The following is a 23844-nucleotide window of genomic DNA, read 5'->3' as shown; positions in this document are numbered from 1 at the left end:
AAAGGGAAACACGCATCGAGTGAATCACCGAGGAGCAAGGTTATCTATTGTTATGACCGCCATCAGTTGTCGTTATCCCACCTCCGATCACCAGTTCTGATGACCCGTGTCGCTGGGGATCCCACCGCTGCCACCCAGTTGTCGTAACTCGGGGTGCTGCGTCGTATCCCACCGCTGCCACCAGTTGTTGTAACTCGGGGTGCTGAGTCGTATCCCACCGCTGCCACCAGTTGTTGTGATCCCGGGGTGCTGTGGTAGCATGGTGTAGCTTCGGGTTGAGGAAACGAGCGCTTACAAGATGGGGATATGAAAAAACAAACAGGTTTATGGCACTATTTACAAATATTTACAGCATGAGGTTAAGAGTTTACAAACCACGAGCGTGGTGGTTAAACCGTTACACAGTTCAGAGCCTTCACAAACTACGAACGTGGTGGTTGAACCTTTACTTGGTTCAGAGCCACGTCCTGCACTCTGCGGCGCCGTTATAAGCCCTGTCGGGCTCCTCCTTCTTCAGTGGAACACCAATCACACACACACACCACATGTGAGGGGTACGAGCATGCACGGCGCACGTGAACATCCAATTTCGAGTCAAGATCACTGCACTTAAAGGTGTCGCCAGAGAGGCTCTTGCTCGTCGTGTATGTCGCTGGTCGAGGGATCCCAAGCTTCGGACAGCAGACATCAAACGGTCCGCCAATCTGTCCGCTCAATTAGCAGGGCACTTTGTGGCGGCGGTCGCCGTTTCTTCAAAGTAATACGCTGTCTTTTTTGTCCCCTCTGGAACGGCTTACCGCTTCGTGGCGACGTGACGTCTCATCCGCCGGCTAGCAGGGACAATACCTGGCGGGCATAGGCATTCGGCGAGACGGCTACTTGTTTGATGATTTATGCTGTTTTTCACTGGTAGATTCGGAGCAGGTTTTTTTGCTCCGTGGCGACGAAACCGCATTTCACTGGTAGATTCAGAGTGGATCCGCGCTTTTCACTGGTAGTTTCAGAGCAGCTCGCTCCGAGGCGGATTGCTCGCACTGCTCCGCCGACAAGTCGCAGATTCGGGCGGAAACACGACGAGCAGCATACGTCACTTCCGTCGTTGTACGTTGCTGAGTTTTGCAAAATGGCTGCGTTCGCTGCCTTGGCGGAACTTCTGTCTAGCGACGAAAGCACTTCAAGCAGCAGCTCGTCCAGCTCAGACGACGAAGACTTCGAGGAAAGACAAGCGCTATGCGAAGCCTTCTTTCGGGAAACTTTTTCGGAGTCCCACCGCGAACGTCCCAAAATTTTGGGGTTCATCGAGAACGTTGCGCGGCTGTACACAGACGAGCAGGTAAGCGCGGAGCTCCCTCTTTTCATAATACTACATGAACCTAATTTCATCTTTTTATCATTTCCTTCTCTGCAGTTCCGTCAAGACTTCAGGGTGTCGAGGCGTGTCGCGGAAACGTTGATCCGTGGTTTTGAAGGCTCGCGTCACTACCCATGCAGTGATCGTGGTGGGTCCCCCTCGAAAACCGCGGAAGAGCACATTCTGGTCTTTCTGTGGTAAGTCTGCACGCTGTTTTAAAAGTCATGCCTACCAGTGTGTATAATCTTAATGCTTTCAAGTGCTTCGGCGTAGAAGTACGTTTTTTCGTTGCGTGCGCAGAATTTTGACGGGGAGTCCAACCATTATAAATTTTTGTTCGTGTGTTTATGTGCGCGTGTGTAGAGAATATACACATGTGAAATTTAACAATTTCGGCGGCGTTAAATCTCCCTAGTAGCCTTCCCGTGGCTACGCCGCTTGTGCTTTTTGTCCTTGAAAGTTGCTAAGTGTGATGCAATGGAAACCAATGAAATATGACCGCTTGCAACTGCACAGCCAGAGAGAACAGTGTTAAGAGCTTCTACTTTTCTTACGGCTGCTAATTTTGATGCAAATATTTCATGCCTTTATTTCACAAAGCAGGCTTTACTTGATCACTTTCTTCCATAATGTGTGTTTGCTGTGTCAGGTTTGCTGCAAACAAGGCGTGCCTGAGGGACGTTGCTGGACGCTTTGGCATGGCAACTGCGACAGCATTTAGAGTCGTGGAGCGCACGCTCGAATATTTCCTTGATATAGCCGAAGAGGTAATATCATTTCCAGGAGATCTTGATCAGCTGTCAGCGGACTTCGAACAAGTAAGAATTTTAGGTATTTCACTGTTCCATGGCAAACACAACAAATGAGTTGTCTAATTGAAGCTTACTTTAGAGAATAGTCACATAATACATTGATTGTAGCAGGTTAAGCTGCCGTTGGGGCACAGGGGATGTGGTACTAAGTTGCGCTTGAAAGATGGGGTTATTGTCAAGCAGTCTCACTATCAAATGAGAAATGCTAGTGAAACATGTATTGTTCATTTACAGTGCACATAAAAGCAGGGTGTCTGCCAACGTGGAAAAGTCAGGGAATTTCAAAAAAACCAGGCCAGGTCATGAAAACTGACAGCAGTTCTGTGGGACCGTCACAAAAATAAGCATCGCCATTCATCAAAGCTTAAAAAGTCTCTCAGCTGCAACTACAGTGGGCTGCTGGAAGGTGTGTGAAAAAAAAAAAAGGACAGTGCATAACTCTTGCTTCTGAGTGTAAACGCGAAAGGGACCCATAGAACACAAAGTTTACTGACATTTCAGTACCTCATATGGGAGAGAGCCTTGTTTAAAAGTCATGAAAAAGGCACAGTGTACTTCAGTACGCCTAAATACGTGACGTAAGCAGAGAGAGTACATTGTCAGAAGCCTCCCATCACTCCTGTGCAGCGTATGTACAGTTGTCTGTATCTGGATTCGAGAGTTTTACAAGTCTATTTGGTGGTCTGTGATTCCGTGTGTTCAGGGAGGGCAGTCGAGGCCACGCCTCGTTTTGTGGTATCATATTTGTGTTGTTTAACTTTTACCAGTTTCACCGATGTACTGGTCACAATTATGTCAGCCTATGGCATAAACTAGACTAAGGAAATTTCTGCTCGGCAACTTGTCCTTCACATTGGCTAAAGCATTCTTTAACATCCATGTTGGTATATCCACTCTTTTGGTGCCTGTTGCTTCTACATATCACACGGCATATCTGACTCACGTCTGTAGATTTATGCATGTTTTGTCTATGCCACGATTTCGGCCCGGCTTGAAGGCCGTCTGGTTTTTCTAGGCTAGAACTGCTATCAGCTGAAGCTTGCTGGGCTACTCATGTCTTTTAATAATAATAATAATAATAATAATAATAATAATAATAATAATAATAATATTATTATTATTATTATTATTATTATTATTATTATTATTATTATTATTATTATTATTGGTGGTGCAACACCAAACGTCTTCAGCTACACACTTATGCTGGTAGCTCGTGTTTCAAGGGTAGAACTTGGGTAACTTCAGCTAAATTTTTCATTTCAGTTTTGTGAGATTGTGTAAATAAATCTGCAATTATTTTTCAGTGTCACGTCTACAGCAGAGTACGTAAATCAAGGTAACATGCGGAAATTCATGATTCATCTATAGAATCAAGGAAACTGTTCCACCTTGACAAATTCATTCTCACCACCACATATTCAAATGTCAGCACTTTAAACGTTGACCCCAGCTTTCATTTCACTTCAAGTATGACAGCCCAGATAAATGCATGTGCTTGTCGTAAAAAAAAAAAACATTTTGCAGTATGGCTATGTTCTTGCAACGTTGTCGTTACTCGTTGTCAAGGCAAGATACATAGAATATGCGAGTAGTAGTTATTTACTTTTTTTGTTGAAAAGTATACTTTAGAGGTGTGCAAATTAGGCGGCGGCGCAAATCAATAGTAAATACATCAATCTAGGTCGAATCAGTTCTAATCTAATCTACATATAAATAGGTGAGTCAGTAAATACAGTAGTTCAGGTCGATCTAATTAAATCCAATCCACATCCTAACCGGCGTGGGCTACAGCCATTATAGTAAAATAGATTTTACTCCAGTGGCAGAACCGGCCAGGCTCCTGTGTTTTCATTTTACACGAATGCCACCAAATGGCACCACTTCTAAGTTTCTCAGCAGCTTTGACTGCGATGTCAAACGATCGCAGACACCTTCAAACTTCATCTGCGGTTACTCTTAACTTGTGTGTTTTCTTCCTGGTTCTTCGGAACATCAAACAGCTGACTTGCTCACTGCCTAGCTCAGGGGTTTTATTTTGGCCAGATTTACATGTTTTTTCACAATTGTCGCATGCCCTGAGAACATTTTGAGTGCGTCTGGTAATTATGTTTACCTTTATAGAGCGCCCGGTTTTTTTTTTCTACTCGGGTTTGTTTGCAGTGTACAGTGTTTTCCATGCAAACGTGGCAGTCATGGAATTTGCTTTGAATCATGATGGAAAACCTGGGAAATTCAAGGAATTTAGAAATATGAAATTGGTAGACACCCTGAAAGGGACCCCTGGCACTTAAAATTTCTAATGCCTTTTGCTGTGGTGTTCCGTACAATGATTCCATAGTTCTGGCATGTAAAAGACTTGTGTCACCTAAAGTTAACTCCGCTAAGACCAACAAAACTACTGCATCAAGTGTTAAGATTATTTACTTCAAGAAGTTCACTACAGGTGTGTTCTTTTTCTCTCACTGTCACAGGTGTCAGGAGTGCCCAACACGATCGGTTGCATTGACGGATCCTACATAAGCATCCGCTGCCCTGCAAAAAAAGTGCGTTCAACCTATGTGAACAGGCACAGTTATCCGTCACTGACACTGCAAGCTCTGTGTGATCACAAAAAGAAGTTTCTCGATGTGACTACTGGACACCCCAGCAAGATTCACGATTCGAGAATCTTCAGGACATCGAGGCTTTCTTCAAAGTTGCCGCATGTGTGCTGTTCCGGGAAGTACCACGTTCTCGGGGACGCTGCCTACCCGCTTCGAGATTACCTCATAACCCCATTCAGGAATTATGGTCACCTTGACGCGAGGCAGCGCGCCTTCAATTATCACTTTTCGGCAACGAGAGTGAAGATTGAGAATGCCTTTGGAGACCTCAAGGCCAGGTTCCGCCAGCTGCTGCACCTGGACTTTCTGTTTGTAGACAAAATGAACAAGTTCATTATAGCTTGTTGTGTTTTGCACAATATGTGCATTAATTGTGGTGATGTGGATGTGCCGCCGTACATCGATGATGAACATGCACCGTGGGAATGGGAGGCACAACCGGATGATGTTCCCCCCAACAATGGCCCGCTTGCATCAACTGAAGATGCACTGCGTCGCCAAGGCGAGGAGAAGCGTGAGCGCTTAATGCAAGCGATGCGCATTTGATTTAAAGTTAGGACTGCCTACGTGTACACAAAACAAGAAACGTTAAGGTGTTGTAAATTTTGTTTCGTGTTGTAGAGATTTCTAGCAGAAAATAACACTAAAAGACGGGACGAAGCAAGGACACAAACTACGGCGCTGACTAACAAGCAAATTCGTTTTATTCTTCTAATCCGCGTATATATACTTTACCACAATCTCAAGGAAACAAAAAAAATAGAATCATGATAAATGCATGCCCCTCATTTCTGAAGCGTATCATTTACAACGGCGGCGAAACATGCATCAGTTTCCCTTATATTTCCCTCTCTCTGAAGGAGTTACCTCTCCTGTCTTATTGAGCATTTCTTTCCTCCTGAGTCAGCCAACATTTGTGTGTGTCTTTTTTTTGCTTTTTCTCACCCTTCAGATTAGTGGTGGAGTGTATATACCTAGACTGGAAGAATAAGACACATTTGGCTGTTAGTCAGTGCCATGGTTGTGTCTCTGCCATGGTTGTGTCCCTGCTTTGTCCCATCCTTTAGCACTGTTTTCTACAGGAAACACTGTACTAACCAGCTAAAATGCATGCCGCACTGTGTTGTAGTGACTCATCTTGCTAGGGCGCAGCCTGATTTTTTTGTTTCTTAGCTTTGTGACACGTAGCAGCTTCCACATAGCGTGAGTCAACCCAAGATGTTTGCAGGAATCTGACTGGATCAGTGTAATTGTTTCCTATGCGAAGCCATCAGCATGCTTATTGCTGACTAGTGCTAACGCCGCAGCGTGTTGGTCGGTATGGCTACTGCAGCTGAAGATAGCTGGTGATATTGATAGTAACTGCACTCTTCGTGCTGGTGAGACACGAGAAAGTGACAAAGTCAACCGGCCAAACATAGCTGGGCTCCAGCTCTCGTCAGCCACCACAAACATTCTGAGAAACATGTAGTGACATTGGCATAAGTCCAAGCTAGTGCAGGCTACACTGAGGAGCATTTGTGTTAATGGAACAATGTCACCAAAATTACGAGCTTGAAATGTTTGTGTTGTTTGTCTTGCAGTTGGGGCACCATGCTTGTCAGTTAAACCTGTCGCTTCGAGGAATATTCGTAATGAACACCCATCCCGACTCATTGTTTCCCACGCATGGTGCCCAAATTCAAAAAGTGCGCTCTGAACGTCACAAAAGCCCGAGTCTACATAGTCTTATGACTCCTGAGATTGTTCGCTGTGTAATTTTTTGTGATTCCAGTAGTAGTTTTACAGTGATGCCAAAATTAGTCACAAGGAGCCATTCTTGCATTAATTACACAGTACATTGCAATATTTATGATCAAAGTTTGGGGACTACCGGACACAATGCTCTTAATTAAAGCATTCAAGTCAAAACAAAAATTTGTCAGGGGTCCTTTAGGCATGGTGACTGCTGCTGTGAGAAATGGCTTCTTTGTCATGCAATTTGGTTATTGCTTGTGCATTAACATTTCATTTGCCTGATGAAAATTTGCATGGACAAACGTTCTGCATTTCTTAGTCTTTGTTCAGCTTTTCTTACCATCAAAACGGCGTGAAATTATAATGATCATTGCAACTTTGTCTTGTAAAAGGGCCCTGGAACCCTTATTTCACCTCAACAACAAACATTGTCAATCTGTTATCAATGCGCCTGCCAACGTGCACATGTGTACAATGCTTACAATAAACATGCTTTTCACATTTTATTCATTTTTCTTCAAGTTGAAAATTTCACGGAGAAGATTCATCTTTTCTTTGTGCATTTCTTCTCGTCGCTGTGTTTTAGCAAGTCGTCGCTCTTCCCTCTTGCTGTCTCTTTCAGCCTTTCGCTCTGCTCGCCGTTCATCTAACTCCTTCATTTTTTCAAAGAAGGTTTGCAGGTGGAGCTCGCGTGCTGAATTCGGGCGTTTTCTTTTTGAATCAGGAGTGTCGTCCTGCCCAACGGAGCTGGATGGAGAGTGTGACGTTGACGAGCTTGAACCAGCAAGTGGAACAGACTCGGTGGATGACTGTGGACATGTCTTTTTTGATACCACTCCACTTGCGTCGCGTACCACTTCTGGTTCCAAGCTGTCGTCCAGCCACTTGATTTTTTCAAGCTCGGCCTCGTAGGGGACTTCTTGTGGGGAACAGCCAGACGTATTATTTTTCCCAGCTGCCACATTTTTTCTTTTCAGTACGGTTTTGTACCGAGAGCAGCACTGCTCACCAGTTCTCATTACACCCAGTTTATTATTAATGTCTGTTGCAATTTTTTCAAACATGGCCTTTTTGTTGCGAAATTTTTTCAGAGGGCCAACTTGAGGGAAATATGAGGCGTAGAGGTCCAGCAGCAGCTTCGTCTCGCCACTCGTCCACTCACACCCTGCAGCTGAAATATGCATTATACACACATAAAATACATATAAACTGGCATTAATAGACTTTTTTGATACAGGGCACGAAGCTATATGCTCTCTGAGCCATAGAACACTTACTGTAAAGCATTAGTACTGTCACACTGTTTTGGCACAGCAAATATTGGGTGCTGTGGGGATCGCTTTGCATATCAGAACAGACAATCATGCAAATTCATAATATTACTATACATAACTTATTCACAGCATAATTTTCTTAGAGAGTAAATTTGAAAACACTGCATAATAAATATGGGGCCTCTTCGTGCAGCTGACTATTCGTTGAATTCAATTTTATTATTTAAGCACCCAATATTGAGAAGCGTGAGCAAGAAGCCATTAAATGGTTTTGCGTAATTCGTGGTTTTTTTGAGAGGGTTTGCAATCTGCTGGACCTATCTTCATCCTAATGCCACTAGCATGTTTGTGTATGCATGCTTACCACGTGCAGGAGTCCCTGGCTGACAAGCCCGACTTGGTGACGCACCAGTAGACGCTGCAGAATCTGTGTTTGATAATTGAAAAGCATTGTAGTATGTTAATATGTGTTAATTTTAAGCAGGTACACAATTTTCTTCAAGTAGTCCTTACACGTTGCTCGTCAAGGCATTGTCCTCTACATATATAGACGACTGTATACAAAACTAGTTCTACAGAGACACATGTAGACCAATTTACCATTTCCTAAAAATGCGCCCTGTGTATGTGACAAAGCGTCGGTGGCGTCACACTGTGTAGCACCTTCAAATAGAGAAAAAGAAAAGACATTTGCGGGTTAACACCAAAAGAGTAGAGGTCAAGAATCACCAAGAAAACGTTACTTCTCTAGTAAATTTTTCATGCATGTATTCATGCGCGAATACAGAGATCGCCATGCATTTTTATTAAAGGTAATACAGCAGCTTGGTGAGCGCTGCGAAAATTCCGGCGCTTGTGATATTCTAAATAGTAGGACTGTAAGGTGTTGGGTAAGCAACTGCTCTGATTAAAAAAAAAAGCCTGCTCACAACATGCCGTATTTTTGCGAGCGCCGATTGCGGCCGTTACCACGTGTACCCGCATGCTTTACAATTATCTGACCAGTCTTCATGCGGAGCTATCAAAGTTAGCATTCCGTGCAGAGTTTATTATCAGCGTCAAGTACGTCGCACTTACCGTTCAGATCGTTGCCGCTGTTTCTGAAAACGCCCAGCAACAGCCGACGCACAGCCGGTGTCAATTCCGCGTGCTCGTCCATACTTGCTACACAACTGCTGTTCGCGACTGCGTTAAAGTGTTCTACAAAGCTTTAACTGCGTGGTAGGGTGCCTGAATGGTTTCCCTCGCCCGCCGCTCCCTCGCACGGAGCGGCGGGCGAGGGAAACCATTCAGGCACCCTACTGCGTGGTCGAAATGCGCGCCCTGCAGTGGCGGCCAAAGTTGCCAAGGAAACGAAGAGAGCGGAAAAATAAACTGTTTCCGGAACCGGTTTGCGTGACGTATGCATAATCAACTTCCGGGGCACCTCTCACGGAGCATTCTCGTGTTTCACTGGCAGAGGTGGCTTCGTGCGATCCGAGTGCTCGCTCCGGGATTTCGGCGGTCGCTCTGAATCTCCCAGTGAAAAACACCATAAAAGAGCGCCGCTCCCCCGTCAGCTCTCGACGCTGGTTCCAAGAAAACCTGGGTTCCAGGCGTGGGAACGCGGCCCGGCTACGTTTTTCAGCGACAGCATGGCGCCTACCGATGGCGGTCATATGGTGTGTGTGTGTGATTGGTGTTCCACTGAAGAAGGAGGAGCCCGACAGGGCTTATAACGGCGCCGCAGAGTGCAGGACGTGGCTCTGAACCAAGTAAAGGTTCAACCACCACGTTCGTAGTTTGTGAAGGCTCTGAACTGTGTAACGGTTTAACCACCACGCTCGTGGTTTGTGAACTCTTAACCTCATGCTGTAAATATTTGTAAATAGTGCCATAAACCTGTTTGTTTTTTCATATCCCCATCTTGTAAGCGCTCGTTTCCTCAACCCGAAGCTACACCACGCTACCACAGCACCCCGGGATCACAACACTATCTATCTATCTATCTATCTATCTATCTATCTATCTATCTATCTATCTATCTATCTATCTATCTATCTATCTATCTATCTATCTATCTATCTATCTATCTATCTATCTATCTATCTATCTATTTATCTATTTATCTATCTATCTATCTATCTATCTATCTATCTATCTATCTATCTATCTATCTATCTATCTATCTATATTGTCGTAATAGTGGCTGCGCTTCCTAGCAAGACGAGAACTGTAACCACTGATCCAATGTGACGGACCTTACTGCAGTTGCACATGTCCGCTACGTCCTTGTTCGGTTTATTAGGGAGCTTTAGAATAGCGCACCGCAAGGGTTTGTGGTGCGCATGCAGTGGTAGTGACCACTGCATGCGCAGTGGTCGCTCCTGCTGCGCATGCGTCGTAAAGTGAGCTGCCGTTCACGCTTGCGGTCCGCCCGCAGAAAATCCGAAATAGCGTGCGGCGGTTGCGGCTCGCAAGGAACACAAAGCACTGGTGTCGAGGCTAAGGTGTAGCTTCCATCGCGCATTTTAGTTTGCGGGGGAGGGGGTGACAAACGCTTTTCTAAAGCTCATATGGCACTCGCTACGCCCGCAACGCTATTCTAGAGCTCCGTATTGCGTGTTGCTTTCATCTGGTTGTGTCTGACCGGGAAGAATGTCCTTCCCACGCATGCTTGTGAGCTCGAGGAAGCCAGCGAAACGGCTGTGTCAGCGGTGTAGAGTGAAACGTCAAAGAATAGGGGAAAAAAACACGCAAGTAAGAAGGTAACGACAAAGGACAAGAAAAAAAAGGAGACGAAGGCGCGGAGACAACGAGACAATCGTACGAGCAAGCTTAACGAGATATAGTGAAACAAGGTAACGAGAAGTGCAGCCGTGCCAATCCTCTGGACAGAATTTTATCTTCTTCTTTTTCTTACCCTCCAACATGTATTGTACCTCTTCAAGTAGCTTTCTTTCACGATACTAGGTAAAACAAAACGCAAAACTCTCCAAAACTGCAACGACGAGCCATCGTCGTCTGAGCGCAAGACCATCGAGTTTGCAAAACGCACACACACGCACAAAACGGGACGATGCGGCGCCTCGTAATTCATTCAGCGCGTATACCGCGAAGATTTCATGTCACGTCGAAGGTTTCCTCTCGAGTAGGTGGAAAAGAATACATCGAGTGAATGGAATCCGGGTCCCGAAACAGTCGGTTTCTGCGCACGGCATCAAACTTGAAGCACCGCCTCTTTTGTGTGCTGTTGTTGCGTGCAGCGCCATGTGAGTCTCGGCACTTGGTATAGCCATGGTTGACACCGAGCAAATCGTTTTCGATGCTGCTCCGCTTTCGCGCTGAACTGTGAATTGCAGTGAGCCGGTGACTATTACGAAACCACATGTCATCACATGGCACATGACACGGCGCACGGCATCAAACTTGAAGTCACGCGTCTTTTGTAGCTGTTGTTCCGTGCAGCGAAATGTCGGGTTCGGCTATTGATAGCGATAGTTGACATAGAGCAAATCATTTTCAATGCTGCCCCACATTCACGCTGAACATCGGGTTGCAGTGGGTAGGTCACTATTGCGGAATTGCGTGCCGGCGTGTTAAATGGTGCTGACTGACCGAAAGCGCAGGAATCAGGGCCCACAATCTCGATCGATCACTTTTATTGGCTGATTCGATTTGATTTTATTATGCTGTGGCAGAGCAATATTTGTCCCCATGACAAACCCAGAAAATGGCTTCCTTATATGCTCTTCACCTTCAAGCTCAACTAATCTCAACGCCGGGGTGGTGGGAGGGGGTGTTAGTCAAGGACGAAAACACAAATAGACCTGAGAAAGTCGCGAAGCTCGATTACATGTTTTTGTTTGAGAGCAGTGTCCCGGAACATTCCGTGCGGTGATAGCACATGATCCGTAGGCCTAGAATTACTTCCACCACTTACCCCTCGGTGTTCAAGCCTCGTCACAGAATTTAGAAGATGCTTGAGCTTCGCTTTCAAGAGCAGAACGTGAGAGCGCAATCGAACCGTGTTAGTATCGCCTCCTGAATCGCCAGTCTGGCTTCGCTTCTCGGTCAATACCTAAACCACGCCTCAAGGAAAGCTAACGTGCGAAAGCGCGCCGGTTCCTATATTCATGCACGCATGCAGGGATATAGAAGCCGGTACTCTTCGATGTTCTGTTGTAACAAATGTGGCACAACGGAAGATGTAAAGCGCGCCTGTTAAGCGCCCATGGGTCCTTTGAGCCGTCTCGCAACCCCTATTCATTTATTTTGTTTGGTTTAAAACCTGGTATGCTTTCTTGCAGGAACAGGTTATATAACAAGTCGGTGACGCACCTCCGAAACGAAGTGTTCCTGGACCCAACGAGTCGGTCCGCCGGTGCACGCCCGATGAAGACACAGACGTGCAGCGTCCGTCCCGGGAAGGTCGAGAGGCGAGCTGTGGTGAAGAACGACGTACTACGCTATGGACGTGACCCTACTTCCCGCAGGGTGTTTGCGGACATCATGTGCTGTGGACAAAGTTAGTTTTTTTTTTCTTTGGGCATCCAGTGCCAAACCTGAAGAAATCTAATCATGTACTGTCGAAATGTCGATGTGTCGTCGAATTACTTCTCTCTCTGATTTTTTTTTCGTTTCTTTTTTTTTCTCAAGCTGCACCATGTGTACGACCTCTGTAGCCTGTTTTGATTATGTGGTCGACGACCGATCGCAACGCTGGCATCTCTAGTGGAGGCCCTCGCGCCCAATAGAAAAGGGGGCACGGCGTCAAACTGAGGCGACGCCTGCTGGGCTCCGAGTTTGGTGCGAAACATTAGGAAGTTTTAGAATAGCGTGCGAAAAGCTTGCGGGCGTTGCGGCGAATGCCTCGTATGCTCACGGGCTTCCGTTAAGTGACGCCCGCAACACTACGCTCGCAAGCTTTGCGTACGCTATTCGAAAACTCCCTGTTGAGGTGTGGTCACTAGGTCTCGCATGCCTCGCGATGTGTTTCCCGAGACCACGAATAAATCAAGGTTTGCCCGGCACAAATCTCGACCAGCCAAGTGGCCATCTTCTTCGCTATAGCCCATCGTCACCAGTTCAAGCTGCCCCCAATTTTTTTACCGTTTCAAATATATTGATACGTGTATGATCTTCCCCGTAACAATATTTTTACCGCGCTAATTTTAACTCCCATTTTTACTCACAATGTACTCACAATTTACTCACAAAGGTGTTCTAAAGCTCCCAGGCCATGATACCAACCCATCACATGGGACAGCGGGCTGGAAACTTTTGAACACCTCTGTACGCGGTTTGAACATCTATCTTTGTAAGTCTGAGTTTTATGGGTCAGAGATGAGAATGTGTCAGTGGTGTTGTATTAAGCATCGATTCGCTAATCAGTCAAGGCGATTTCGCGGTACAGTTATGACGTGCATATGTCCTTTGCTTAATATCACAGCGAAGCATGCATTTACTGACAATTTCAGACCGCGCTGATGACATGCCGTCCGGTGGTCCAAGCTACGGCAGTTACTACTGTGTGTCGTGGTGCTTGAACAATGACAGAACCCACAAGAAGCCATATAGATCCATATAGATCCTTAACCACTTGCCCAGTGCGTCATACTTCACCAGCTTGTCGGCTACTGCCAACTCTAGCGAAATGTTCATTATCTGTGTTCTCGCTCCGTTTGTTAGAATTTATATGTAGCCTAGATGCATTTATTGTCTACTTTGCATTTCTGTGCGATGCCCTTATGATTTTGTGCTTTTTATGTGCTCAGCCGCTACCTCGCCTTGGAACAAAAACATTGCGGATGCTCTGTCTCTTTCATTGTTGTATATATTGACCACTTGTTCAAAAGCAAAACAAGCGCGATGAATAAAGCCGTAGTGAAATGTTGTTACCTGCATCTCTTTCAATTATAGCTTCATCGAAATAAAAATTAAGCCATGACCTCAATTCGCATGAACAATTTGGAACTAGACAAAATAGGGAATCACTAATCAATACGACAAACAATAGCCTTGCCACTTGGGCGAAAAAAAAAACTGGTCTGAAATCATTAACTTTCGCCAAAGCCAAACGTCGGTTGCGCAGAGTAATCCGAAATTCAGGAAGCGCAGGTCAGCTGTTCTCCCGAACCACCAGGTGCGCCAGGGTCGATTGGGCTGCCAGAGTTTATGGCGTCTCCACTCTTAACTTTTTTTTTGCTTTCTCTATGAGTAGAGTGCCAAGTACTCTATATCGTTAAGTAATTTTTCTGAACACACAGATTTTTCCGTATGACGGTTGATCGGGACTAGTAAACAGGCCCTCATCAAGTGTGAAGCCCACGGGACGGTTTTATGCTCTCCAATTACCTATATAGTACCTAGTACCCTAGTACCTAGTACCTAGTACCTAATACCTAGTACCCTAAATCGTTCCCCACTTTTTCTAAACACACCCTCCCATAGTAGTAGAGCACACCATACTCTGAATCGTCTAATTTTTCTTCTGAACAGGTTCTCATTTTTTTACGGGCAGTTTCAAGCCCACATTTCATACCGGGATAGCTCGAAGCTCTCCTATAGTGGAGAAGTACTCTAAATCGTCGAACATTTGTTCTGAATAGCGATACGTCTAACTTCTGAATTGGTCGCCATTCGATTACTGCAACGGCTTTCTGCTCTGCCATAGTATAGCGCCAAGTACTCTCAATCACTAAACTTTTTTTGTGAATACTGCCATCAGAAAATATTTGGTAACGATGACTTGAATGTCTAAAGATGATTGTTACTAGTACCTACTAACCATGGAAAAAAAAATGTGTGTCATTTGTATTTTTAGTGCCTTATTAGGTTCCTGTCAACCCTTTGGCTGCGAGTGGCCACCAACTTCAACAAAAATAGTGTTCATGGGCTGTTTACTGACCACGCAGTAAAGCCACTGCCCGAAAACTTTCAAGTTCAATGAATCAACGCAGAAGGTGAAAAATCGAGTTCCGCCTTGATGCGCCAGGAGTGAATCTACTAACCCATTTGTTATCTCGCCCTATTGCACTACTACGTACAGAAGCCTCTTCCCGCATCGGGGCCACATTTCAATGCGAGACATTTTTGAAGTAAGCGAACACAAATTCATTGCGTAGTGTTATACTTAATAAAAATAAAGTGCTGTTTATACTGATTGTTCTTGTGGGGTACTGCGTCAATATCCTACTATTAACGGTGTTCTTGTTTATCCTGGGTTGTGAGGAGCCTATTGACACTATCATTTTACGTGACCTCATAAATTGCCCTTTTTATTTCAAAATATGCGGCGGTAGAAGCGATGTAACCTGCAATGGTTTGCGATATGTTCGGGCAGTGTAACGTAAGTCCACGCGAGTTCCAATGTGGGCTTGTTGGTGATGCATCTGAAAAAAATTGTATGTTATCGCGAGGTGAAATACGAAAACAGGAAAGGTACAGATGTACAGGCGCTCTGTCCTGTCCATCTGTACCTTTCGTGTTTCCAAGAAGATGGCTCACAGTTTGCCAACCCTGTCAGTGCGTGTTCCACACAGACGTCTGTCTTGCGTTAGGGTCACATTTTTAATGGCCCCGACGTCTTAGTGATAACAGCAATACAACGCATATTGCCACTAAGCCAGCACGGCAAGTAACTGATTTGCTGGTCTTCAGGAAAGTGTCGCTATACAACGAAATAAACAAAAAGGTGTTTTACGTCTAATGGTTTAACGCTCGCTCCATCGAATTACAGGAGGAAAAAAAAAGACAGTAAATGCTATGAATGCAAACTGGCCGCTGAAAGTGTTTTCCTGTAAAGTGACCTTAAAATCGCCCTATATTGCGAATTTAAGGTCGTATAGAGACGGTGTCTATAGGTCGAAGAGCGGTGTCTCTACGACATCAACTGGCTCTGTTTACCTGCGTGCATGAATAAAAAAAAGAAAAAAAACAAGAAAAAAGAACACGGGAAAAATTTCAACAGTGCACGTGCCACGGGCTCACCGCGAATCATAATGAGCGCGAGTCGTTCACTCAAGGAACTGCGGTTAAAGTTTGAGCATTCAACCAACCGCGCGTACATTGGCATGCGAAGGACATGCTGCCTTTCTGTCCGTAGACAAGTGCAACGCACCTGTCCTAAAATCACGTAACGATGCTTAATTGTAGCAGGCACACGTTCGTGGCGGTATGCCGTGCTGGCTACACAAGAATCTTAATTTCGAGATGTGCTGCGAGTTGCAATCAGGTGTTCCACTAATAGGTCGCATGCACGTTCGCAATTCACGCAGCTACCTACAACGCAATGGTCGCTAAAAACAATAACAAATGAACAAAGTAAAGAGAAGTACATAAATGAATCTTCTCATTGATGGTATAGTGGCGTTGTGTGGATTTCCTCCTCACAGAATACTTTCTTTCAGGGGCTGAAACAATCGTACTAAACACGTCCCAAAACTAAGATATAATTATGAGAGACGCTGCAGTGGAGGGCTCCCGAAATTTGTTGACCCAAGAGTTGTTTGACGTCCACCTAAAGCTAAGCAGACATCCTTCTAGCACTTGTCCGCAAAAAGTTCAGCCACAGCGGCCGTGATTTATCCTTGAACTTCGAGTCGGCATCGTATCTATATGCCACCACAGCGAGTATAAATTAGTGCGGAGCACATTAGAGGTCTGGGCTAACGTATTCCGTTATCGTATTCTGTCATAGTTTGGCGTAATGCACGCAAAACCGCGTATAAAATAATTCAACAAAGAATGAAAGACAAAAAATAGGTAAGAAAGAAAGAAAGAAAAATAAAAAGAATAATATTAATACATAGAAATAAGCACAAAAAACAAAAAAAAGCAAAAGAAAGAACGACAGTTGGAGAGATACAGAAAAACGAAAGGAAACAATAAAGGCTGTCCAGCTGCGCACTTCTTTCAGAATCGGCAGTATACTATAGGGCCAAGCTTCATTGTATTGGTGCTGACACCTTTCAGGACCAAATCACCTTAAGCACACTGTCCCTCCATCCATAAATCACCACCCGGCTTCTACAGTAGACGGAGAAACCGATACGTCAGTCAACAACAAAAAGGTTATCTTAAGACTGTTAACCAGTACAAACAAATTAAAAGGCCGCAGCACCGGAAAAGCATCGACGTGTAACCACCCACAAGTCAAAGCAGAGGACAGAAGAAAAGCTAAACAAGAACAAAATAAAAAACTGTTAACCATATCCAAATAGGAGGCCATGAATAGTGATACAATGCACACTGCTCTACCTAGTTCGCCGCAGTGTCTTGACTGTGTAATCCTGTTAATTGTTTTGATGGCGCTCTTGTGGCGCCTCGTACAAGGCGATGAATCCCAAGCGCCAACTCTACCATATAATTTTCTAGGCACTCACCTTCGGTATATTTGATGCCTAATGTGCACCTTGATTGAGGCCCACAAACAGTGGTACTTCCCTGGTTGTATGCAACAGCTGTCGCGTTTTTTCGTCATATCCAGTCGACTTGCCCTGAGGTAGATGTGTTAGACAATCCTATCGTTGACACAACAGCCCCTTGTTGCTCCTGTTATAGTTCCTCCGGCACGCCGCACCCGCTCTATTCGCGTGTCTTGGAGCACGCTGACGGCATCATTTCTGTATGGCCACCTCCGGGACTTCATGTGGCGGCTGGGGTGGAGTGCTCTTTTTCACCCTCGATCATCTCGAAAGGTGCATAATGGTCCAGTCAGCAACATGCCCGAACTGCTCTCTACGGGATAAAAATAAGCACGTTTTGAGACAATGCGTCGTTGCTCGTGTTTTCTGGAGGGCCGTGCATGTTGTATTTCGCGGCCTCGGAGTAAATCGCTTTGTTTCTTCTGGCCGTTGTTCTCGGTGCCGCTTGGCCTGTCTTCTCATTGTTGCTGGTGCCCACTGTCTTTGGCGCAATCGCTGTGAGGCGGTTGCTGCAAGTCGTCGCCGTCACGCTCTCTTCACGATTTTGGAGCGACTTTAGAAAAAACTTCTATCTGTTTTGTCGGAGGAACACTTCTTCCTCGTCGAGGAGGAATTCCTTCGGCACTGATCCTGCCTTTTTGGGTTCATCAGCGAGAGACGTGTAAAGCTTGTGTTTAGGCCTGTCTGGTTTTAGTAGGTTTATGTTAGTTTAGTACTAAACCTTGTAAATACAATGCACCTTGTAAATAATATTTGTAAATACTGCATAAATACCTAACATATAGATCATTACGTTTCATGTGTGTGTTCTTCGTTTAACATGTAATCTACACATGTAAACATATCTTCTTTTAACACTGATTTTTGATATGTCTGTGCATGTTGTGTTCCGTGTACATATGTAAACATATCTTTTTGTCACAATTTTTGTTGCGTCAGTGGATGTTGTGTTCAATCGAGATGATCTGTTGGATTGTACTTAATGTTCACTGTTCGTGAGAACAAATTTCTTTAAACACACTGTTCTGTTCTGTTCTGTTTTAACTGTTTTGCTGTGGAGAGGTTGAGGTGCCTATTGCCTCGGCTACTCCATATCACAAAGTTCTGCAGCGAAAAATAAAATATAATACAGAACGGTACCCAAAAATTAACAATACGGAAAAGAAAAAAAAGAAAAAAACACATAATAGCACACTGAAACCAGTTCAAATAACATGCCAATACACAGTTTTCTTCACGCAGTTCACACAGTCATAAACTACTTACACGCACACCTTACTACTCTAGTGTCAGTATATACATGACCACATTTTACGTAATACCCATCTCTGGCTGTCAGTCATAGGCGCTTGTCCAGTCCGTTCTCCACTAAAAAGTCTGTCAGGAAGATTATTGCCTTTTTCTGGAGATGCATCTCAGGCCATGGTCCAAGTAGTTTCTTTATTGTGAGGGGCCGTCTGTCCAAACTTGCTAATTTGTTCTATAATTTTTCTCTTTCATTCGCGTATTTAACGCACTCCAAAAGAATATGGCGAACATTTTCTTCTGCATGACCACAATGGCATTCCGGTGAGTTGGATCGATGTATCTTGTGCAGGAAGCTGTTTGTGTATGCTACTTCTAATCTAAGTCGGTGGATCAATGTCTCTAGATGTCGTGGGAGGTCTGTCGCTATGGAAAATTTTCTGTGTGGATCGACTTCATAAAGTATCGTTTCCTTTGATTTAGGGCTCTCAAACCACTTCTCCATCGAACAATATTTAGCTCCTTGCGATATAAAATGTTGGATATCCGCCCCAGACATAGGGATTGTGCTATTCCGTCCTTCCTTCAATGCTTTCTTCGCGAGACTATCAGCATCTTCATTTCCCTTTATTCCAATGTTGCTGGGTATCCATTGGAATATGATGTTGTGACCCTGCGATGAGGCATATTCCACAGTTTCTGCGATACATTGTGCTATTTCACCATTTTTGTAAGGTGATCTCACACTTATGATTAGCTGAAGAGCAGGTTTGCTATCAGTGTATATCACCCATTTTCGTGGCTCGGGATTCTCGCAGATAAGCTTAACTGCTTTAAAGATAGCCACCAATTCTGCTGTCGTCGATGAAGATTTGTGCGATAATTTGTACATCTTCTTTTTCTGAATTTCGGGTATAAAGACCACACAGGCTGACGTTTCTTCTGTGCATGATCCGTCTGTATACATCTTCGTTTTTTCATTATGCATTACATGAAGCTGATGAAGTACTGACTGTGCCGCTACTAGAGGTGCCATGTCTGCTTTCTTCTCTATGCCGTCTATTTCACGGATAACGTTGAGAAGTGGCAACGTCCAAGGTGGTTTTGAAGGTTTGCATTGTTTAAATTCTGGTACTACTACTTGAAATGATGATATAGTATCCTGTAGTCTCGTTGCCGTCCTTTGCGTTAGTGCGCCAGTTAAAAAATGACTTTCATGTTGCGCGAAAATTCTAAATAAATTTCGAGATGTTTCTAAACACACTCTTTCATGCGAACACACTCTTCCATGCGAATCTCCTGTATATAGAGAACTCTGAGCAAGTGTGCCACTCAGCGAATGCTGATAGGAAATTTTATTAGGGCGAAGCTTCTTAGGTTGGGGCACGCCTGGCCTAGAGGAGCGGCACGCGCTCACTTCTAGCACGGCCATGGTTAGGGGTCGTTCCCTCCTCTGTAGTAGTAGTAGTAGTAGTAGTAGTAGTAGTAGTAGTAGTAGTAGTAGAAGTAGTAGTAGTAGTAGTAGTAGTAGTAGTAGTAGTAGTAGTAGTAGTAGTAGTATATAGCGACGCTTTAAATGCGAATGCATTTCTCAGTCGGGCTATGTCAGGCGTCCATCAAGATCCGTTCACCACCCTCTCCCATAGCAACAGCTGCGGGTGCGCACGTCCCCAGCAGCCGGAGCCCCCACCATTTTAGGTTTCGGCGTCGGCAGCTGTCAGCAACAGCTGAAAGCGCGTGCGCCTATCCCCGCCCCTAGCAACCAGAGCCCCCACCTCTTTGACTTGAACGTGACTTGCCACCACCTCAATGGAGTTCGTTTGAAACGCGTTTGCAGCGTTTGTGCCTCCTTGGCACAGCCTGAAAACAGTGTGTTCTCAACGCTTTTTTTCATTTTTCTAACGTTGGGTTTTCACGTGCAAAAGAACGTTGTGGTGGCTACGCAATGGATTCGTATTCCTTCCCGATTCCTTTTGTGGAGGTGGGGCATTTTTAGATACTGGTAAGTAGCCACTTCTAGTTAGCTTTAAGAATTGCTCACAAAATGACGCTGTGTGTATATGTCCTTCAAAATATCACTAGGTGGCGTTAGTGGCTTTCGTATAGCTGATGGACAGACAGACAGACAGACAGACAGAAGGACAGATGTACGGGCGTTTCTAGCTACTCAACCTCATTCACTCCATGAACACGCTGTGCATTTTTCTTAGAATAAAGTCAATTTCTTACTATGGCACACCTGCCGACATCGACACTAACATGACGTCAGGCTGCAGCCGCTGATTTCGCGCTGCAGTCTGGATAGTTGTAATAATGTCAGGTACTGAAACTGCGAAGATGCCCACTCACGCGTCACCAAAACGTTCAAATGGTCGTTTTGGTGTCTCCAACGGAGCCACGGGACGGAGCGGCCAAGGAAACGTCTCACTATAGCTTGCACGAACACGTGACGATTAGCTGATACCATGTTTTGACGTCAGGGTACAGCAGGAACCGAAACCAGCTTTTAAAACATGCTCCAATTACTTTTTCAGAATGAACTCTCGCATATAACAATATATTTTCTAAGCTCTTAAGTGCTTGGCTTTTTTATTGAAGCAAAAAAAACAATAAACAAACATTTTTGTGGAAGTGACCCTTTGAACCCCCTTCCCCTCTTTTTAAAGACAATAGCTTTACGGACACCGGTGGCGGCGGCAGCGGATAACTGCGGCGCTGCGTGAGACCCCAGTTGTGATGTCATAAAAGCTTTCGTTGCAAAATACTACGCATATCTGAGGCACGACATTAATACGCAAGCATTAGGTGGTGTGTTCCTTCACTAGCAACTACACAGATACACGTAATTCTAGATACCCTAAAGTTTCTTTAGCTGCGCTGAAAAGGTGACCCCATGATGAAAGAAGACCGGTAGACGGTCAATCGTCTAGTTGAAATTTGCTGCAAAGCACGCAGATACCTACGAGGCCATTTTAAAGACGGTAGCCTTTCTTGGCATACTTCGATGCAAATATTTTGGTCTATCTATCTGTCCGTCTGTCTGTTTGTCACACAAAACGGCTTATCTTTCTGCCTTTTATCTGTTTGCGTTCAATTCCGAACCAACCACATCCGCTGAGCCCACCAATATTTCTGTAATTTCTGCGTTCATAATTGTGCGTAGTATCTATTTGTAACCCGGCTGGACGTGCAGCCATCAGATAACACCCGTAATTAAGTGACATGTTACGTCACGCATCTATTTATATAGCACTAACCCAACTGCAATAAAGTTGTTTACCCAACTGACGGCGTCGCTACATTGTGGCAGCGGAACCCACCTGATGCATGAATGGCGTCAGCGTTATTACCACCTCCGAAGCCCATGGAGGCGTCACAGGACCCTTGGATTGCCTGAAAACTTGGAAAAGTGAGTTTCTGCTGTTTTCCACTGCTACGAAGTTGAACACACAGCCAAAGGATGCTCAAGCAGCCACTTTGCTATTTACCATAGGCGAAGAAGCTCGAAAGGCATACAGTATACTGCATGCCTTTCGAGCTTCTTCGCATATACCTTCAAGTTCGAGGAAGAGGAAGACAGAAATGATGTGGAAGTCCTGATTAAGAAATTTGAAGAGCACTACAGGCCCGCGGCCAACTTGACATTTCGAGAATTTCTTTTCGGTTCAAGAAACCAAAAGACAGGTGAACCATTTAACGAGTGGCTAACAGAACTGCGTGTGTTAGCGAAGAACTGTTAATTCGGGAGTCTCGAAGACCGCATGTTGCGCAGCCGCATCATTCTGGGCACAACGAATAAGAGCGTCCACCAAAGATTGATAGCGGAAAACCCGACGTACGAAAAGACCGTCGACATGTGCCGAGCGCAGGAACAAAGCAAAGAGCACTTCAGAGAAATAAGTGGAGCCACAGGATCAGGTGAAGGCACTCTAGTAAATGCAGTCGCAATAGGAAAAAATTGTTGCTACAAATGTGGCGGTCAAATGCACCGCAGGGACATGTGTCCAGCGAGAAGGGAAACATGCCGAAAATGCGGAAGGTTAAACCATTTCGCTAGAGTATGCAGGTCATCCAAATACCCGCAAAACGTCAGCCCACAAGTACGAGATCTGCGAGCAGAAGACAACGATTTTTTTTCTACAAACGTTGACTGTCGGCGCGATCGCCAGTGATTGCTGGAGCGCAACTGTGTACATCGAGGGCTATCGCATCGCATGCAAATTAGATAACGGTGCAAACTGTTGTGAGATTTCAAGAAGCGATGTTTCGAAATTGCGATATAAAGCTCAGCAAGCTTGCAACGTGAAGCTCGCAGCATTTTTTGGGCACACAACAGCTGCGCACGCGCAAGTTCAGTTGATGCTTTCAGCAAATGACAGAACCAAAGAACAAACATTTTTCATTGTCGATCAAGACATCCCTGCTACTCTGAGTTGTGCAGCAGCAGAAAGCCTTGGCTTCATTTACCGTATGCGAGACCTACAGCATGAACTATACCCGCAATCCTTCGCAGACGTCTTTGAAGGACTCGGGCAGCTAAAAGACTTCAAGTATGACATGAAGCTCAAGCCAGACGCAGTGGGAGTCGTTCCGGCGAGAAGAGTTCCCGTAGCTCTTCAGGACAAAGTCAAGACAGAGCTGCAGCGCATGGAAGCCCAGGGCGTCATCGCAAAGGTTACCGAGCCAACCGAGTGGTCTAGCCATATGGTAACAGTTATAAAGAAGGATAAGGTTAGAATTTGCCTGGATCCTACAGCGCTTAAAAAAGTGCTGCTGCGGGAGCATTATCCAATGCCAACCTTAGAAGACGCAGCCTCACAACTATCCGGTGCCAAGTACTTCTCAACGCTTGATGCGGCGTCAGGGTTCTGACAAATTAAGCTAACCGAATGAAGCTCAAAATTCTGTACGATGAGCACGCCGTATGGGCGTTATCGGTTTCTTCGAATGCCCTTCGGCATCGCGTCTGCCCCAGAAATATTTCAAGCAACTATGCATGGCATACTGGAAGGCTTGCCGTGCGTAGCCGTGATAATGGATGACATATTGCTTTGGAGCCGCACAAAACAGGAGCACGACAACAACCTGTCACTTTTGTTGTTACGCTGTCGTGAAAACAACCTCAAGCTTAACCTAAAGAAATGCACTTTTTTGCAGCCTGAAGTCCGCTACCTCGACACATTCTTAGCACTGAAGGCCTCTGTCTGGACTTAGGTCGAGTGAAACATACTGGAAATGGAAAAGCCAAGGAATTGTAAGGAACTTCAAGTCTTTTTAGGCATGATGAATTATGTACAGCGCTTCGTTCCTAACATGTCTGACGTGACAGCCCCGCTAAGAACATTGCTGCACAAAGATATTGCATGGGTTTGGACTGACTCTCAGCAGCGAAGTTATGAAATATTGCGTGAA

At 45.0% G+C, this 23844-nt stretch overlaps 2 protein-coding genes across 3 annotated transcripts; one reads left to right on the top strand and one right to left on the bottom strand.

Annotated features, from left to right (window-relative positions):
- Positions 1-886: 886 nt before the first annotated feature.
- On the top strand, positions 887-7012 carry LOC119167207 (putative nuclease HARBI1). 2 transcript variants are annotated; one of them, XM_075875836.1, is made up of 4 exons: positions 887-1333; positions 1409-1548; positions 2001-2169; positions 4638-7012. In XM_075875836.1, exons 1-4 carry the CDS (start codon positions 1124-1126, stop codon positions 5313-5315), a joined length of 1197 nt encoding a protein of 398 aa, XP_075731951.1. In that variant the 5' UTR covers positions 887-1123; the 3' UTR covers positions 5316-7012. The 2 variants fall into 2 exon arrangements, with proteins under 2 accessions (XP_075731951.1, XP_075731950.1); XM_075875835.1 differs by having other exon boundaries at positions 887-1548.
- On the bottom strand, positions 6997-8995 carry LOC119167208 (uncharacterized). The gene is made up of 4 exons (XM_075875838.1): positions 8858-8995; positions 8381-8443; positions 8145-8207; positions 6997-7677 (listed from the first exon to the last, which is right to left on the bottom strand). Exons 1-4 carry the CDS (start codon positions 8937-8939, stop codon positions 7010-7012), a joined length of 876 nt encoding a protein of 291 aa, XP_075731953.1. The 5' UTR covers positions 8940-8995; the 3' UTR covers positions 6997-7009.
- Positions 8996-23844: the final 14849 nt, after the last annotated feature.

The sequence above is a fragment of the Rhipicephalus microplus genome, chromosome 10, assembly GCF_043290135.1.
Source record: "Rhipicephalus microplus isolate Deutch F79 chromosome 10, USDA_Rmic, whole genome shotgun sequence".
NCBI lineage: Eukaryota > Metazoa > Arthropoda > Arachnida > Ixodida > Ixodidae > Rhipicephalus > Rhipicephalus microplus.
This window is presented reverse-complemented; position numbering and strand designations above follow the sequence as displayed.